Consider the following 20,346-nt stretch of genomic DNA (forward strand, 5'->3'; position numbering starts at 1 on the left):
AACATCTGCTAATTTGGCTCATAGTCTTAAAAATGATAATATTTGTCTAACTGGGGCCCAGGTCAGGAAGCAGACAAACTGGCTAATCCGAACATCTGCTAATTTGGCTCATAGTCTTAATAATGATAGTATTTGACTAACTGGGGCCCAGGTCAGGAAGGATAGAGACTGTGTCTGTTCCCCGAACTACCAAACACAATACGCTCAATAAATAATTTAGATTAATTGTGATTAAGATAATTTTTTTTGTGCTTTCCCCAATGCACAATGTTCCAAAGCAGCTTTATAGAAAACCAGCTGTAATGTCTGTAACATCTCATGAATAATCAACACTCCAGAACACAAAAACTATTTGATGAAAATAAAATCTGACTCTCTATAGTTCGGCATTACTTAAAATTTCACAACTTAGTCCTGCTGCCTTTCCATAAGAAAACTATTTGCTCTAGATTTTTTTTGCATGTTTATTAGGTGCTACTACACACAGCAGTCACGCTCGGGTCTCAGGAGGATAATAAACCCAATTCCACTGTGTGCATACTGATTAAACTGATGACGTGACTCACCCAACGCGAGGGGTCGCTGATCAGACTGATAAACAGAGATGCAAGTTTTGTCCGCCGCACTTCAGGAGATGTCGCTGAGGAAACGGTCATGAAACATTCTGCACAAGCCTTCCGAACGCCCCACACGTTATCCGAACAAAGCTGGAAAAACCGTGGCAGCTGGACAGGAAACAGAGGAAGAGAACAACAATTAAACAATCACTGAGCTGATGACATCATCACCCTGCACGCAATCACATGACAGCGAGTTGTGTCTTTACTCCAGTAAACAGTACGTTTGTGTTCAGAGTGGGTTTATTTTTCAAAGGCAATTTCTGTTTAGACTAAAAAACTAAGGTCACGAATACAAAAAAACAATTGGACATTTACACCATTATTAGCCAGGAAACAAAGACATTTTAATAGTTTTTGGGATATTTCTATTTTTGTTAAAAAAAAAAATATAAGTGTTACTTATAGACTTTAACTCGTCTAAAAATCAACATTATAGTTCCTGAAATGCAATATGCTTGTGATAACTAGCCCCGCTTCCCCTGTATGCAACATACCAGCAGCTCCTCTGTAGCTTCTCCTCCAACAACACTGCAGATATCACCAAAGTTTGCTGCACACACCTGTCAAACACAAACACATCTGAGATCAGCCAATGAGGACGACATCTTTTTAACCAGGAACTAAAAACTAAAGGTTTCCATTCCGGTGTTTGCAGTCTCCTTTCCAAACGATAACCGGTTAGAATGAAATAACAGAACGGTTAATAACGTTCTTTAAAGTGGATGTAATAACAGTTAGTGTTGCCAGATCTAAAGAGAGGATGATTTACCAGCATAGAAATCATAACAAGCAGTTAATTATCATTTAAAGGGGTCATGACATGGTTTTTTTTATTGTATTATTATGTTCCCTTAGGTGCAATTATAGTATTAATATATTTTTTTTTAAGAAAAACTTTTAAAATCTAGTGATTTATGACCTTTTCCCACCCTGTTTCTCATCCTCTGATTCAAACAGTCTGTTTTGGGGGCGTTTTCCATTTAAGACTTCAGTGTTAACGCCCACTGTTATGATTGGCTAACGTCAGTGCCTATGTATCAATTATTGACGCTCCAGCCAGAACAATATGCAAGTAAACTAAGTAAAAACACTGTGATTATTCATAATGAATGAAATTGCGCTTTAAAAAGTAGTTTAAAGTTTAAAATAGATTACTTACAGTTTGCGTCGTCGTTGTTCCCAGAATAGTCGGCACGGACTTATCTTTGAGCAACAGTTTTCTGGCAAAGCCAGCATCATATTGAGATTTGTTCTCAAAACAGTCATCCTTAAAATGTACAGAACAAACGCTTAAGTTAACACTGCCGTGACTGGGACGTCCGCAAAAAATAAACTGCATCCATTTTTCCCTGACGTCTGGATCTTTCGGCAGCTTATTCAGAGGTTTTGTTTGACCACAGCCAGGAACAGCACATCTGTGTGGCATCGTAATTTTCCTGTGCACAAGTAGTCTCTGTCAGAGCTCGCTGTCCATCGACTGAATACTTGTGAGGCGCACGGCGATACTGAAATGAGCGTAGTTGTCTTGCGCTTAAAGCGTAGTTATCTTGTGCTGGAGGCGGTCATATGCAAACGCTGTTACGTCACTTCTAACCGTCACGTCACTTCTAACCATGAATCCAGAACGAGCTGTATTTTGAGCTTGATTAAATAAATGATTCGTTTAGAATGGGGAGGACGTCTTAAAATATTAAACTTGCAGGACGTTTTAATGATACAAAGACCTCTTATATACCAAAAGATCAAGGCAAATTTGGTTTCTCATGTCATGACCCCTTTAATTACAGATCTGCTTCTGAATCATAACCCGATAGCATCAAATCTGTATTAAAGGAGACCAATTATGCCTCTTTTTACTGTATGTAATATGAGTCTCAGGTGTCCCGAGAATGTGTCAGTGAAGTTTCTGCTCATAATACCCCATGGATCATTTATTATATCATGTTATAAACGCCTCTTTTTGGGTGGAATCAAAAACACACTGATTTCATATGTGCATGTCTCTTTAAATGCAAATGAGCTGCTGCTCAGAGGGCTGTGCCTTTACAGCTCGTGCTTCGGTTACTACAGCAACAACAACAACAACAACAGAACACTTATGAGACATTCTTCTCACTGTATCTGCTCCAGGACTGTGTGTACATCACTCAGGGGAGGAGCTATGATAATAGGGCAGAGTCCGTCACCAGTCGTGGCCATGGCCAGCTCTAAAGTAACGAAAACCGTTCTTTTTGACACCGTTTTTGATTAATAGAAATATAAGAAAGAAGAGTGGGTGGACTTATTGTAGGGTGGTTGTGTACACTGTCGACTCACATGTACAAACACCATGTAAAAGTGCATTTTGCATAATAGGTCCCCTTTAAGGGGGACCTTTTATGCCAGCCAGGTCTCCTTAGCAATCAAGTTGGCCCGGTTGCTAGGGAGGGTAGAGTCACATGGGGTAACCTCCTTGTGGTCGCTATAATGTGGTTCTCGCTCTCGGTGGGGCGTGTGGTGAGCGACTCCAGTCAGGTCTCCTTAGCAACCAAATTGGGCCGGTTGCTAGGGAGGGTGGAGTCACATGGGGTAACCTCCTCGTTCTCGGTGGGGCGTGCGGTGAGTTGTGCGTGGATGCCGTGGAGATAAGCCTCCACACGTGCTACGTCTCCATGGTAACGTGCTCAACAAGTCACGTGATAAGTTGTGCGGATTGACGGTCTCAGATGCGGAGGCAACTGAGATTCGTCCTCCGCCACCCGGATTGAGGCGAGTCACTATGCCGCCACCCGGATTGAGGAGTCACTACGCCACCACGAGGACTTGGAGCACATTAGGAATTGGGGAGATAAACCCATTTTTAGTTCCCGTTCATTACTGCTGCACATGAGCCAATCAGAATCACCCACCTTGCGCACATGAAACATTCGGCAGTCGCAGGACATCTCGCAGAATCGCGGCAGGAAGAGTCGCTCTGTGATGTCCTTGCCCACCATCGGTGCCATCTTACAAATAATCTGGAGACAAAAACAAATGCAATCTCTCAAACTCCCACACATCCCGTCAGCCACAGAACACCTTCCAGAACAAAGAACAGACGCTCACCGCCATGGCTTCGGTTTTGACGTCATCATTGCTGTCGGGAGCGGTGAGGTCCACTAACATGGGACACACCAGACTCTCCACGTCTCCTCTGTCGATGAGTTCCTGCTCCAGCAGAACCAGCAGCGCCGCTTGACTCGTCTTACGAACCTTACAGGAGGAAATGGTTATAATCCTTCGCTCATAGATGACCGCAGTGTTATAGAGAGCTCGCACACTCACCAGGTTGTTCTGGTCGGCGAGGTATCTCACGACGATGGGTAAGAGGTACTTTGAGAAAGCGAAAGGAATGGAGGGTCGGTTCTCCTGACAGAATATGGCGATGTGTGGGATTTGTTCCATAAGCTCTGCTCGAACCGTCGGCTCTGCGGGATAAACGTCTTTAAAACTACATCAGAGACACACTGAGATCAAATACCGCATTACATCACAGAGCCGTGTGCTTACATCAGATAAACAACATGACTGGAAACATGTGAGGAATCTCAGTTGCGTCTGAGACAGTCAATCCGTGCATCTTATCACGTGACTTCTTGAGCGGGTTACCGTGGAGACGTAGCGCGTGTGGAGGCTTCACGCTATTCTCTGCGGCATCCACGCACAACTCGCCACACGCCCCACCGAGAGCGAGAACCACATTATAGCGACCACGAGGAGGTTACCCCATGTGACTCTACCCTCCCTAGCAACCGGGACAATTTGGTTGCTAAGGAGACCTGGCTGGAGTCACTCACCACACGCCCCACCGAGAGCGAGAACCACATTATAGCGACCACGAGGTTACCCCCATGTGACTCTACCCTCCCTAGCAACCGGGCCAATTTGGTTGCTAAGGAGACCTGGCTGGAGTCACTCAGCTCGACCTGGATTTGAACTTGCGACTCCAGACAGTAATTCTACTAATCATGACCATGAGGAGGTTACCCCATGTTACTCTACCCTCCCTAGCAACCAGGCCAATTTGGTTGCTAAGGAGACCTGACTGGAGTCACTCAGCTCGACCTGGATTCGAACTTGTGACTCCAGACAGTAATTCCACTAATCATGACCATGAGGAGTTTACCCAATGTGACTCTACCCTACCTAGCAACCAGGCCAATTTAGTTGCTAAGGAGACCTGGCTGGAGTCACTCAGCTCGACCTGGATTTGAACTTGCGACTCCAGACAGTAATTCTACTAATCATGACCATGAGGAGGTTACCCCATGTTACTCTACCCTCCCTAGCAACCAGGCCAATTTGGTTGCTAAGGAGATCTGACTGGAGTCACTCAGCTCGACCTGGATTCGAACTTGTGACTCCAGACAGTAATTCCACTAATCATGACCATGAGGAGTTTACCCAATGTGACTCTACCCTACCTAGCAACCAGGCCAATTTAGTTGCTAAGGAGACCTGGCTGGAGTCACTCAGCTCGACCTGGATTTGAACTTGCGACTCCAGACAGTAATTCTACTAATCATGACCATGAGGAGGTTACCCCATGTTACTCTACCCTCCCTAGCAACCAGGCCAATTTGGTTGCTAAGGAGACCTGACTGGAGTCACTCAGCTCGACCTGGATTCGAACTTGTGACTCCAGACAGTAATTCCACTAATCACGACCACGAGGAGGTTACCACATGTTTGACTACCCTCCCTAGCAACCAAATTGGCCCGGTTGCTAGGTAGGGTAGTCAAACATGGGGTAACCTCCTCGTGGTCGCTATAATGTCGCTCTCGGTGGGGCGCGTGGAAGACGTGGAGAACAGCGTGAAGCTTCCACATGCTGTCTATGGGGCTTCCCCTACAGCATGTACACAACATTATATATACATATAAACATATATAAAGTTGTACCCAAGTCATCAGCGAGTCGGTTTATCCTCTCCAGCAGGGACACACACTCTCTCTCGTCATCACTGACCGCTCGCAGTGTGTCCAGAAGACTGCGCGCCACCATCTGCCTGAAACACACATGAACAATAGGATGAGCACACGTCTGACAGCCTGCGTGTGCCTCATATGTGTGCATAGGTTAGTAGTGTGATACAGTTACAGTGTCCATGGCAACTAAAGGTCTTGACCCCAGAGCCTCCATCACTAAATCATCACATCCAGCAGCAGGGAGATACTCATTGAAGAGGTCGAGAGGCATCAGTGACAATATTTTATTTTTAACAAAATAGGACCGTATGACCTCAATGCAGTCCATGTTTAATTTTAGCGAGTGGCATCAGTTATAATCCCATAAATAGTTACTTTGCATTTTAATAGTTTGTAAAATAAATGCCTTAAATATAGGGATGTGTACGACTCGTGCACCAACTCGTCGACTATTAAAAAAAACATGGGGTAACCTAATCATGGTCACTATAATGTGGTTCTCGACTCTCGGTGGGGCGTGTGGTGAGTGACTACAGTCAGGTCTCCTTAGCAACCAAATTGGACCGGTTGCTAGGGAGGGTAGAGTCACATGGGGTAACCTCCTCGTGGTCGCTATAATGTGGTTCTCGCTCTCGGTGGGGCGTGTGGCGAGTTGTGCGTGGATGCTGCGGAGAATAGCGTGAAGCCTCCACAAGTGCTACGTCTCCATGGTAACGCGCTCAATAAGTCACATGATAAGATGCGTGGATTGATGGTCTCAGACGCGGAGGCAACTGAGATTCGTCCTCCGCCACCTGGATTGAGGCAAGTCACTACGCCACTACGAGGACTTGGAGCGCATTGGGAATTGGGCGTTCCACATTGGGGAGAAAAAGAGGAGAAATTCCCCCAAAAAGTTTTGGTGGTTTGGGGTACTGGATTACAAAATTGCTTGATAATGCCCATCACTAGACTTATAAACAAGGAGTCAAAAAAGATGTTAGTGTCACATCTGACATTAGTTCTGGATCATTCGTCACACTGGAAATGTAACGTCGAGCACATTGCATTGTGGGATATTGTGTGCAGTGTGCTCTGGCTGTATACTGCACACATTATGGCAAATGTAGAAGATCCTCCGGGCAATGCGAACGCACAGAAACATTAGTATGTATGTACAACAGCCATATTTCAGTGTGAGAGTTTCAAACGAGGTGACACGTTTACCTGTTAAAGACGTTCTCGCTACTGATGTATTTATCAAGTCGCCCCAGAGGAGTCAACATCTCATCCTGAGACACAAAGTCCAGCGCTGAAGGTATAATGATGCTGTCGGAGCCGTATCCATCCACACCAACTAACAGAGACATCAAGAGCATCACAACAATCCTCATCCGATCAGCTGATGTAATGTGTGTGTGTGTGTTCTCTCTGATGTATAAAGATCTCACACATCATACAATTATTAAAACTGTTTCATAACAGAGGAAATGAACATTTAGTTTGTTTTGATGATGTCAGGGCAGTTCTGTATATATTTATATATCTCAGAATATACATTCATGACATTGACCACAGTATGAACATGCCATTCAGCGCCATCTGATACCACCACTGTACCATAGCACGCACACACACACACACACACACACACACACACACTGATAACACCACTGTACCATAGCACGCACACACACACACACACACACACTGATAACACCACTGTACCATAGCACGCACACACACACACACACACACACACTGATACCACCACTGTATCATAGCACGCACACACACACACACCCACACAACACACTGATACCACCACTGTACCATAGCACGCACACACACACACTGATAACACCACTGTACCATAGCACGCACACACACGCACACACACACACACACACACACACTGATAACACCACTGTACCATAGCACGCACACACACACACACACTGATACCACCACTGTACCATAGCACGCACACACACACACACCCACACAACACACTGATACCACCACTGTACCATAGCACGCACACACACACACACACACACTGATAACACCACTGTACCATACGCACACACACACACACACACACACACTGATACCACCACTGTACCATAGCACGCACACACACACACACACACACTGATAACACCACTGTACCATAGCACACACACACACACACACACACTGATAACACCACTGTACCATAGCACGCACACACACACACACACACACTGATACCACCACTGTACCATAGCACGCACACACACACACACACACACAACACACTGATACCACCACTGTACCATAGCACGCACACACACACACTGATAACACCACTGTACCATAGCACGCACACACACACACACACGCACACACACACACTGATAACACCACTGTACCATAGCACGCACACACACACACACACACTGATAACACCACTGTACCATAGCACGCACACACACACACTGATACCACCACTGTACCATACCACACACACACACACACACTGATAACACCACTGTACCATAGCACGCACACACACACACACCCACACAACACACTGATACCACCACTGTACCATAGCACGCACACACACACACACACACTGATACCACCACTGTACCATAGCACGCACACACACACACACCCACACAACACACTGATACCACCACTGTACCATAGCACGCACACACACACACACACTGATACCACCACTGTACCATAGCACGCACACACACACACACACTGATACCACCACTGTACCATAGCACGCACACACACACACACTGATACCACCACTGTACCATACCACGCACACACACACACACTGATACCACCACTGTACCATACCACACACACACACACACACACACTGATACCACCACTGTACCATAGTACACACACACACACACACACACACACTGATACCACCACTGTACCATACCACACACACACACACACACACACACACACTGATACCACCACTGTACCATAGCACGCACACACACACACACACACACACACTGATACCACCACTGTACCATAGTACACACACACACACTGATACCACCACTGTACCATAGCACGCACACACACACACACACTGATACCACCACTGTACCATAGCACACACACACACTGATACCACCACTGTACCATAGCACGCACACACACACACACACTGATACCACCACTGTACCATAGCACGCACACACACACACTGATACCACCACTGTATCATAGCACGCACACACACACACACACACACACTGATACCACCACTGTACCATAGCACACACACGCACACACACACTGATACCACCACTGTACCATAGCACACACACACACTGATACCACCACTGTACCATAGCACGCACACACACACACACACACACACTGATACCACCACTGTACCATAGTGTACACACACACACACACACACACACACACACACACTGATACCACCACTGTACCATAGTACACACACACACACACACACACACACACTGATACCACCACTGTACCATAGCACGCACGCACACACACACACACACACACACAGATACCACCACTGTACCATAGCACGCACACACACACACACACTGATACCACCACTGTACCATAGCACGCACACACACACACACACTGATACCACCACTGTACCATACCACACACACACACACACACACACACACACTGATACCACCACTGTACCATAGCACGCACACACACACACACACTGATACCACCACTGTACCATAGCACGCACACACACACACACACTGATACCACCACTGTATCATAGCACACACACACACACACACACTGATACCACCACTGTACCATAGCACACACACACTGATACCACCACTGTATCATAGCACGCACACACACACACACACACACTGATACCACCACTGTACCATAGCACACACACGCACACACACACTGATACCACCACTGTACCATAGCACACACACACACTGATACCACCACTGTACCATAGCACGCACACACACACACACACACACACACACTGATACCACCACTGTACCATAGTACACACACACACACACACACACACTGATACCACCACTGTACCATAGCACGCACACACACACACACACACTGATACCACCACTGTACCATAGCACGCACACACACACACACACACACACACACACACACTGATACCACCACTGTACCATAGTACACACACACACACACACACACACACGCACACACACACACACTGATACCACCACTGTACCATAGCACGCACACACACACACACACACTGATACCACCACTGTACCATAGCACACACACACACACACTGATACCACCACTGTACCATAGCACGCACACACACACTGATACCACCACTGTACCATAGCACACACACACACACACACACACACACACACACACACACACTGATACCACCACTGTACCATAGCACGCACACACACACACACACACACACACTGATACCACCACTGTACCATAGCACACACACACACACACACACACTGATACCACCACTGTACCATAGCACACACACACACACTGATACCACCACTGTATCATAGCACGCACACACACACACACACTGATACCACCACTGTATCATAGCACGCACACACACACACACACTGATACCACCACTGTACCATAGCACGCACACACACACACACACACACTGATACCACCACTGTACCATAGCACGCACACACACACACACACACACACTGATACCACCACTGTACCATAGCACGCACACACACACACACACTGATACCACCACTGTACCATAGCACGCACACACACACACACACTGATACCACCACTGTATCATAGCACGCACACACACACACACACACTGATACCACCACTGTACCATAGCACGCACACACACACACACTGATACCACCACTGTACCATAGCGCACACACACACACACACACACACTGATACCACCACTGTACCATAGTACACACACACACACACACACACACACACACACACTGATACCACCACTGTACCATAGTACACACACACACACACACACACACACTGATACCACCACTGTACCATAGCACGCACACACACACACACACACTGATACCACCACTGTACCATAGCACACACACGCACACACACACACACACACTGATAACACCACTGTACCATAGCACACACACGCACACACACACACACTGATAACACCACTGTACCATAGCACACACACACACACACACACACACTGATACCACCACTGTACCATAGCACACACACGCACACACACACACACACACTGATAACACCACTGTACCATAGTACACACACACACACACACACACACACACACTGATACCACCACTGTACCATAGCGCACACACACACACACACTGATACCACCACTGTACCATAGTACACACACACACACACACTGATACCACCACTGTACCATAGTACACACACACACACACACACACACACACACACCACAACACTCCACAGAGACAAACACACATACACACAGAGACACACACCACAGAGACACACCACAGAGACACACACACAGACAGACAGATACACACACCACACACACACACACACACACACACACACACACACACACACACACACACACACACACACACACACACACACACTCACTCACTCACTCACGAAACTCACATCCGTCCGTGTCCTCTTGTGAGTCCTGCAGCAGAGACAGATCTGCGAAAAAACACACAACACAACCAAAATATATGTGAGGCTGTGTATTAATGTGTGTGCGAGTGTTATTTTTAAGTGTTTGCGTGTTAGTTTAAAGTGAGTGAGTGTGTGTGTGTGTTTTGTTTGTACACACCCGCCATGTTTCGCTGATCTACATTTAAGCCGCTGCTGTGCTGATGACCAACAACCGCCGCAACACAAACTACACAAAACTAGACAAAACATACAAACACGCGCCGCTGAATGTGAGCTCGAGCACCGCCGCCGCGCCCGCGCAAATATCCTTTATTACGCAGACACGTCGCTTCGGGAACGTGCACGCAAGGTGCGGGGGCGCGCATGCGCGGTGTCTAACGTCAGAAAAACGATTATTTTTTTTATTTATTGGTCGCATTTAGGCTCAAATTTTCCCACCGACGTACAAAAAAAGCGAAAGCGTTTCTTGATTATAAAATACGACAAAATTAATAAGTAAATAAATGAAAACAGGACTGTTATTTCCCCCGTTGTTACAAATAAATAAACAAATAAATAAAAAAGACTGCTGTTGTGATATCAAGGTACTACGGAAGCCCTGAACCGCATCGTGGAAAAAAGAAACGGTGAAAAATTCAAAAATGTTTTTTTTTCTCTTTAAATATTTTTTTTCTCTCTTCAAAAAAATTAACGCGGTACCATTTTAATATAACATATTTAATTTAACATATCCAAACATATGAGAAAAAATTTTCAAGAGAGAGAAAAAATATATTTCTCACTTCAAAACCGTTTAGCACCGTTTTTTTTTCAACTTGCGGCTTCCGTAAGGTACAGTGATGGTACTAATCAATGTCCTAAAACATGTTTGTTTATTTAATTATTATTTTACCTCAGGGCACATTTTGTTTGAGGTTTTCATGAAGACTAAACAATGAATAGAAACTATTTAATTAATCAAGAAACAACTTGTTTGCATTTTTTACGAGTGTAGGTGTTTTCATCTTTGACATTTTTAAAGAGTAATTTTGTTTTATGAATAATACAATTGTATTTGACTTAATACAATATGTTTTATGATGTTTTTATTTGTTTTATTCAAGTTTCTGCTCTATATTTGAGACTTTTTAAAAGTCTTTATGGCTAAAATACGAAAACTCTTGGACAAACGTTAAATAGACTGTGATGATTATACACATTTGTCACTCCTAGACCAGTTTAACCAGATTTAGTGCTTGTGTAGTTTTATTTGTGGTCTAGAATGACGTGTAACCCGACGCTTTATTACTCAGTGCGCATGCGTGGATTATTCAGCCCCGTGTACAGCTGCACAAGTGATTCTGATGAGCTCATTCGTTCTCATTTCTGTGGCTTTTCATTTTTAAAGATATTCAAAAGCGATCAAATGAGATCAAACAGATGTTTTGTCTCCTGGTCCCCTCAGTGACGTGCAATCACCGTGCGCACCGCAGTCCTGCCGCTCGTGCGCGCGCTGCGCAGGTGTGTGACCGTGAGTGCGCGTGCGCGTCGTGGCCGGGGCTCTTGAGTAGCACGCGAGTGTGTCCCGTTTTACGGCTGTCATGTCCAAACTTGAGCAGATTCTGATCCTCGACCCGTCGAGCGACCTCCGTTTCAGAGGTAAGCGCGTCTGACGCCCGCGCTTGATGCGCGTCAATCATAAAGATCCATCGGAAACATTCAGCCGCTTTAGTTTAGCCTGCGAGCGGAGGGCCCCCGGGTCCAGGCTGCACCAGCTTCCGCATGCCTGCATCACTCCCGCGTCTGCAGTTTAACGCGAGGCCCGGGGATGTGTAGGCCTCTGGGGTAAACGAGCACTAGTTTGTTTACTGGTGGTTTACTATCCGTTTGTTCTTCTGGACGTGTTTTAATCTGTAAATGAGAGCAGTTGGTTCATTCATTAGGGTGTCTAGTATTTTAGCTGTCATAGTTAGCACCAGAGCTAAAGCTAGTGTCTTAATAACAGATTATGTGGATCCTGAACATTGATCAATCTGATCAATCTGTCGTTTAACGCCTAGATTATTGATACTGACAGGGAAAGGAGGGTCAAACGTGTTGTTGAAAACTGATATTCAATTGGGCTTTGAACACACCCTTCTCTTGCAGATGATCAATACTGTACTCTGTGATCAATACTTATGGGGGGGGGCTAATATTTATTTTAAATATTTATTTAAAAATGTGCTTTGAAGGATCATTCAATCTTGATTTGCTGTTGACAGTCAATACTGGATTTAATACTTCGGTTTTCTGTCTTGGTGTATGAAGGGTTTGTTCATTCCCAGATGCATTGATCACTTATTGATCATATATCAGATATCCTCTCTATCAGACTCTTTCCATTGGAATGAGGTGTGTGTGAATCCAGTAGGGCTTCATTCTGTGCCTTAAGGAAAGAGGCTTTGGCATTTTTGGCATTATTAATGAATGACATGTCTGTATTTACACCAGTAATGAACCAACCTGTCTGACGGCATCTACCTGTGAGCCGTTCACAGAGACAGTTTCTGGAAACTGACAAATAACATGTTGTCCATGGACCGTTTCAATCAACATTACGATTTTATATGCAGCGATGTATCAGCCAGCAATATATATTGGCCAAATTAATACCATAGGCATAAAATGTGAAAAGCTGAAAATGTATATAATTTTGTAAATGTATAGTATCACGTTTACTGTGCCATTTAAAGAATTGGGTTAGGGTTAGGCTAATAAACCTAAACCTGATATATATATATAGGGTAGAGGTGGAGTGATTGTGGATTTTACCGATAACCGTTAGTTCTTTAGTCCACAAGAGGGCGCAATAAATACATAAAGCATTCAGCAGCCATATATTATTGCAAAGAACATTCCTGACTGTTAAAGAAGAGCAACGCAACAGGCCAGGGGCCGTTCAATCAGACGAAACACAACAGGCCAGGGGCCGTTCAATCGGACGAAGCGCAACAGGCCAGGGGCCGTTCAATCGGACGAAGCGCAACAGGCCAGGGGCGTTCAATCGACGAAGCGCAACAGGCCAGGGGCCGTTCAATCGGACGAAGCGCAACAGGCCAGGGGCCGTTCAATCGGACGAAGCGCAACAGGCCAGGGGCCGTTCAATCGGACGAAGCGCAACAGGCCAGGGGCCGTTCAATCGGACGAAGCGCAACAGGCCAGGGGCCGTTCAATCAGATGAAACGCAACAGGTCAGGGGCTGTTCAACTATCACCTGGAGTTGTGAGTTTGCATTGGGAATTGGGCGTTTCAGATAATTACAGAAAGTATAGTATGCATATAGTAGTGTGTTGTCTTCCTGAGCATCAATCAATGTTTTTGCCATGTGTAATAGTGTGTATGAGTCCCTCAAGTGTCAAAAGCTGGCTCTCATAGATGTATATGAGGGGTATATATACCAGATGGCCCAGACACAGAGACTGGGTTATTTGTTGCGTTGCACTCCCATTGCGGCAACATTTTCTTTTTACAACATATTTTTTGGTCCGTTGTGTGCTGCAAAGGCAAATCTGACGTGTTTATATTAGTCTAAAGTCTAAAATATACTGTGTACAATTTATTTCAAATGAGAATAACACTTTGTGTTTTACATTCAAATATTAAAGCAATTCAGGAACATCTCAGGTTGATTTGATGCCCCACACAAAATAAGTATTTCATGACATCACTTTGTACAGGCCCCGCCCACGACTGCCGACGGACATGTTTGTTTGTGTGTTGTTTGGTTATAGTGCATAGCGAACGTTGTAACCATGTGTGTGTGTGTGTGTGTGTGTGTGTGTGTGTGTGTGTGTGTGTGTGTGTGTGTGTGTGTGTTGCTCATCCATCGTTGCAAAACTGCTGGAAAAACTCTATAACAAACAAATAAATAAATGTATCCAATAATCATTCGGACACTTCCTGTTTCGTTCTCTTGAGTCTCTCCCTCATCAGTGTCTGACTCCGGTTCACACATATCAGCTGAACACTATTTACTGTCAGTCATATTGATTATGATGTCTAGTGATCACAAGCAGAGGTGTCAAAACTCCGCCCTATTCTGGATACGGGGGCGGGGAACACCAGCTCATTTGCATTTAAAGACACACACACAAACAGCTCGTTTATAATCCCACACAAAAATGGGCATTTCAACATGGAATAATAACTGATCTGTGGGGTGTTTTGAGCTGAAACTTCACAGACACATTCTGGGGACACCAAAGATTTAAATGACCTCTTGTGAAAGGGGCAGAATAGATCTCCTTTAAAACTGATGTAAATGTATAAGAGAAGGTGTTGTGATGTTTTATGCGATTCTTTAATCAGTCGTTTTGTTTACCGTCGATGTGCAGGACCTTTCACAGATGTGGTGACCACCAACCTGATGTTGAGTAACCCGTCTGACAAAAGAGTATGTTTCAAAGTGAAGACCACAGCTCCTCGCCGTTACTGCGTGCGGCCCAACAGCGGCGTCATCGATCCCGGCAGTTCGGTCACCATCTCAGGTGAGGAATCATCCAGAAGCGTCATGAGGCCAACTGTGAACAGATGAGTGATTCAGTCATTAATCAGTGTGTGTGTGTGTCTCCTCCAGTAATGCTGCAGCCGTTCGATTACGACCCAAATGAGAAGAGCAAACACAAGTTCATGGTGCAGACAATTTTTGTGCCGCCAAGCGCCACAGACGTGGAAGCGATGGTGAGTACTGCTGCTGTCCCAGCATACACAGGAGAAAAAGCCGTCTCATTCATGCTGGCTAGTCACGAACACTAGGTGGCAGCAAAAGCTCATACATGTACATTACAGTAGATATGTGCATAACTGCACCTTAATATCAGTTTAATCCATGTTTCACTACTCCCTGCAGTGTGCTTTGGCTGTAGACTGTATTTTGGGCAAATGTAGTGCATAGTATGCATACTATATAATGCAGAAGTAATATGGGTTGCAGTAATATGGTAGTGCACTATTCCAAACATTGGCAATATCAAAACAGGAAATGGTACCGTATGCACAGATTTGATCAAAAATGTGCATTTTTTCCAATCTGAAGGGAACAAAAACTCATTTAGTCAAGCTCTGAAGTCCATTATTTTGTATTTATTTATTTATTTATTTCTCCCCAATGTGTAACGGCCAATTCCCAATGCGCTCGGAGTCCTCGTGGTGGCGTAGTGACTCGCCTCAATCCGGGTGATGGAGGATGACTCTCAGTTGCCTCCGCGTCTGAGACCGTCAATCCGTGCATCTTATCACGTGACTTGTTGAGCGCGTTACCGTGGAGACGTAGCGCGTGTGGAGGCTTCACGCTATTCTCAGCGGCATCCACACACAACTCGCCACACGCCCCACCGAGAGTGAGAACCACATTATAGTGACCACGAGGAGGTTACCCCATGTGACTCTACTCTCCCTAGCAACCAGGCCAGTTTGGTTACCCCATGTGACTCTACCCTCCCTAGCAACCGGGCCAATTTGGTTGCTAAGGAGACCTGGCTGGAGTCACTCACCACACGCCCCACCGAGAGCGAGAACCACATTATAGTGACCACGAGGAGGTTACCCCATGTGACTTTACCCTCCCTAGCAACCGGGCCAATTTGGTTGCTATGGAGACCTGGCTGGGGTCACTCGGCACACCCTGGGATTCAAACTCGCGGCTCCAGGTGTGATAGTCAACAGCGACAGACAAAAACGGTGCACCAAACGGTTAAGGATCACTCCCGACTGTCAAGTTGATCTGATCTCAAACTAGCGTTGGAACGTGTTTCAGGACAGATGTAAACATTTATTACATGTACATTTATCCAAAGCGACTTACAGTGCACTTATTACAGGGACAATCCCCCCGGAGCAACCTGGAGTTAAGTGTCTTACTCAAGGACACAATGGTGGTGACTGTGGGGATCGAACCAGCGACCTTCTGAGTACCAATGTATTATACAGAGCACTTATTACAGGGACAATCCCCCCGGAGCAACCTGGAGTTAAGTGTCTTACTCAAGGACACAATGGTGGTGACTGTGGGGATCGAACCAGCGACCTTCTGAGTACCAATGTATTATACAGAGCACTTATTACAGGGACAATCCCCCCGGAGCAACCTGGAGTTAAGTGTCTTACTCAAGGACACAATGGTGGTGACTGTGGGGATCAAACCAGCAACCTTCTGAGTACCAATGTATTATACAGTGCACTTATTACAGGGACAATCCCCCCGGAGCAACCTGGAGTTAAGTGTCTTACTCAAGGACACAATGGTGGTGACTGTGGGGATCGAACCAGCGACCTTCTGAGTACCAGTGTATTATACAGTGCACTTATTACAGGGACAATCCCCCCGGAGCAACCTGGAGTTAAGTGTCTTACTCAAGGACACAATGGTGGTGACTGTGGGGATCGAACCAGCGACCTTCTGAGTACCAGTTATGTGCTTTAGCCCACTACACCACCACCACACCATGGATGTTCGGGAGCGCTACCGTTGATTTGGCTGCTTCTCTGTTCTGAGTCTCAAAAGAAATGGGCCGAGCACTTTTGGGTGTTTTTGGGTGTGGCGTGCTCCACTTTGAGAGCTTGTTTGCCATCTTCATGGTCCAGTGCCGTGACCACATGCCGTTTGCTGGTCACCGTATGACTTCATATGAATCGTGTGTTTCAGCACTGACATTGAGGCTACAAGAGTCCAAAATCAATCCCAATAATAACAGAACAATTAAGGTTTGGTGCATAATGTGGGAGTTTAACCATAAACAAGCCTGAAATACATGGGGACTCTTATTTTGAAATGAGAGATTTGCCATCTTTACAATGACCTATATTTAATAAATTAAGTTTTTAATAGGCTACTGTATATATTCACCAGATGCAGTATAGAATAATACTATTCTAACTCATATATATATATATATCCAAAAGCAGCGATTAATCGGTGAAGCCGTTCTATATCGCTCTTCCTCTAGTGTGATCCTGTTCAGCCATTAAATGAAAGATGTGTGATTTCTCTTTTCCAGTGGAAAGACGCCAAACCAGACGACCTGATGGACTCGAAACTGCGCTGTTTGTTTGAAATGCCTGCAGACAACGACAAGATGGTGAGTGTGTGTCGTCACTGGATAATCGTCACGAGGGGGCGTGGCCTTGGACAGCCTCTGTGCGTGGTCTGTTGAGTCTCAGTCTCCTTGGAAGACGACACGTCTTTAATGATGCATTGCACAACTTGTAGACACATTCTTGTTCGTCCGGAGAGAGACTAAATTAAACAGGCGCTTTCTCAATGTCTCCGTCTCTTCCTGTGACGTCACTGTATTGGTTTAGTTGAGGTGGGGTGAGCACATACTCCGTGTTATAGCCTATTTCACCTGGATCCGTGGAGGTGAGTTTGTCTCAGTCACGTCTCTCTCTGTCTCTCATCAGAATGAGCTGGAGTCATCCAAAGCTGCGACGGTTCTGAGCTCGTCTAAGGCCGATGGCACGTCAGGAGCGATGGACGACGCCGAGATGAGGAAAGTCCTGGAGGAATGCAAGAGACTGCAGACAGAAGTGGGCAAACTGCAGGATGTAAACCGCCAACTCAAGGTACACGGCTGAACGTCACGCTCTTTTAATTCTGAGCTACTGTACACGGTCGTCTTGTCTTTACCGGCATGTTCTTCTTCATCAGGATGAAGGGTTGAGGATGAGGAAGGCCAATCAGTTCGACAGCTCCGTCTCTAAGTCTTCAGCGATGCTGAGCAAAGAGCCCGCCTCCAGATCCCTCCCGTCGCTGCTGGTCATCCTCGCTGCCATCTTCATCGGGTTCTTCCTAGGGAAGTTTGTCTTGTAAAGGTTCACCGATCGCGTTTCCCGGTCCTGAAGAGCAAAGCGTGCGTTCTTGTCGATAACCGTTGCACAAGTGCTGTCGTGCGCTAAAGCAGCGGAAATAAACGTGTCTGTGTACGGGATCATTCACACGGGCCTTGCTATTCACACACGGTTAACGCACGCACACACACACACACACACAGACACGCAGACAGACAGACACACACTCACACACACACACACTCACTCACTCACTGACACACACGCAGACAGACAGACACACACTCACTGACACACACTTACAGACAGACACACACACAGACAGACAGACACACACTCACTGACACACACTTACAGACAGACACACACACAGACAGACGCACACACTCACTGACACACACACTTACAGATACACACGCAGACAGACAGACAGACACACGCACACACTTACACATACGCAGACAGACACACACTTACACACACACGCAGACAGACACACACTTACACACACACGCAGACAGACACACACTTACACGTGCGCACAGACAGACACACATGCAGACAGACACATTAAACACACAGACACACTTACACAGACAGACACACACAGACAGACAGACAGACACATTAAACACCCACACGCAGACAGACACACTTACACACTTACATCCACAGAAACGCGAGTCGTTCGGTTCTCCCTATTTTTCGCTTTCTGTGGTTCCGGGTGGGTTTTTCTGGGGTCGGGAAGAACAAACATCACTAGCAGCTCAGAGAAGGCACGAGTCCTTCGTGGGAATTGAAACTAAAAACAAATGTAAGAATGAATAAAAGGACACGTTTTCTCTCTCTCTGTGGTTTTATTAAGAGTTTAATGAATGTTTTAAATGTCATGTACATGTTGTTTTCATTCTTTGGAGATATAATAAACAAACCAATAGTCTTGCTGATGGTGACATTAAACACTGAATTCCACATTTCCGTTCTTGAATGTGACGACGGGGAAACAGTCTGCCTCCTGTATCTCGTGTGTCTTTCCTCAAACCCACCGACACAAACGCCAGTTCAATCAGTTTCCTTTATGCAAATGATATATTAGAGGCAACTTGACTGAAGCCAATCACCATTTACAGTCCCGTGATATTCAACATTGCTGAAATAAAGTCTTTAACACTCTTGATTGAGTCAGCGGTGTGTTACTGTGTGAAAGCGTGTAAACACTGATCTAAATGATTGTCAGGGTGTTCAGTTCTTTAACGGT

General features: G+C 45.7%; 2 protein-coding genes across 2 annotated transcripts in view; one reads left to right on the top strand and one right to left on the bottom strand.

Moving 5' to 3' along the window:
• The window catches only part of LOC127635172 (serine/threonine-protein phosphatase 4 regulatory subunit 1-like), a 29,749-nt gene extending 18,163 nt beyond the window's left edge, over positions 1-11,586 (bottom strand). Inside the window, exons 1-9 of the mRNA XM_052115027.1 lie at positions 11,440-11,586; positions 11,265-11,306; positions 6,774-6,903; positions 5,541-5,647; positions 3,924-4,066; positions 3,705-3,851; positions 3,509-3,616; positions 1,115-1,180; positions 567-725 (exon numbers count right to left, since the gene is read on the bottom strand). Of these exons, the coding sequence (XP_051970987.1) occupies positions 567-725; positions 1,115-1,180; positions 3,509-3,616; positions 3,705-3,851; positions 3,924-4,066; positions 5,541-5,647; positions 6,774-6,903; positions 11,265-11,306; positions 11,440-11,446 (909 nt within the window). The 5' untranslated portion in view covers positions 11,447-11,586. The remainder of the gene's footprint in view (positions 1-566; positions 726-1,114; positions 1,181-3,508; positions 3,617-3,704; positions 3,852-3,923; positions 4,067-5,540; positions 5,648-6,773; positions 6,904-11,264; positions 11,307-11,439) is intronic.
• Positions 11,587-12,668: 1,082 nt separating this feature from the next.
• LOC127635190 (vesicle-associated membrane protein-associated protein A-like) lies at positions 12,669-20,242 on the top strand. Its single transcript, XM_052115059.1, has 6 exons — positions 12,669-12,920; positions 15,638-15,790; positions 15,880-15,983; positions 18,299-18,379; positions 18,702-18,863; positions 18,949-20,242. The coding sequence occupies exons 1-6, from the start codon at positions 12,863-12,865 to the stop codon at positions 19,108-19,110; spliced, it is 720 nt and encodes a 239-aa protein (XP_051971019.1). The 5' UTR covers positions 12,669-12,862; the 3' UTR covers positions 19,111-20,242.
• Positions 20,243-20,346: the final 104 nt, after the last annotated feature.

Source organism: Xyrauchen texanus, chromosome 42, assembly GCF_025860055.1.
Source record: "Xyrauchen texanus isolate HMW12.3.18 chromosome 42, RBS_HiC_50CHRs, whole genome shotgun sequence".
NCBI classification, from domain to species: domain Eukaryota; kingdom Metazoa; phylum Chordata; class Actinopteri; order Cypriniformes; family Catostomidae; genus Xyrauchen; species Xyrauchen texanus.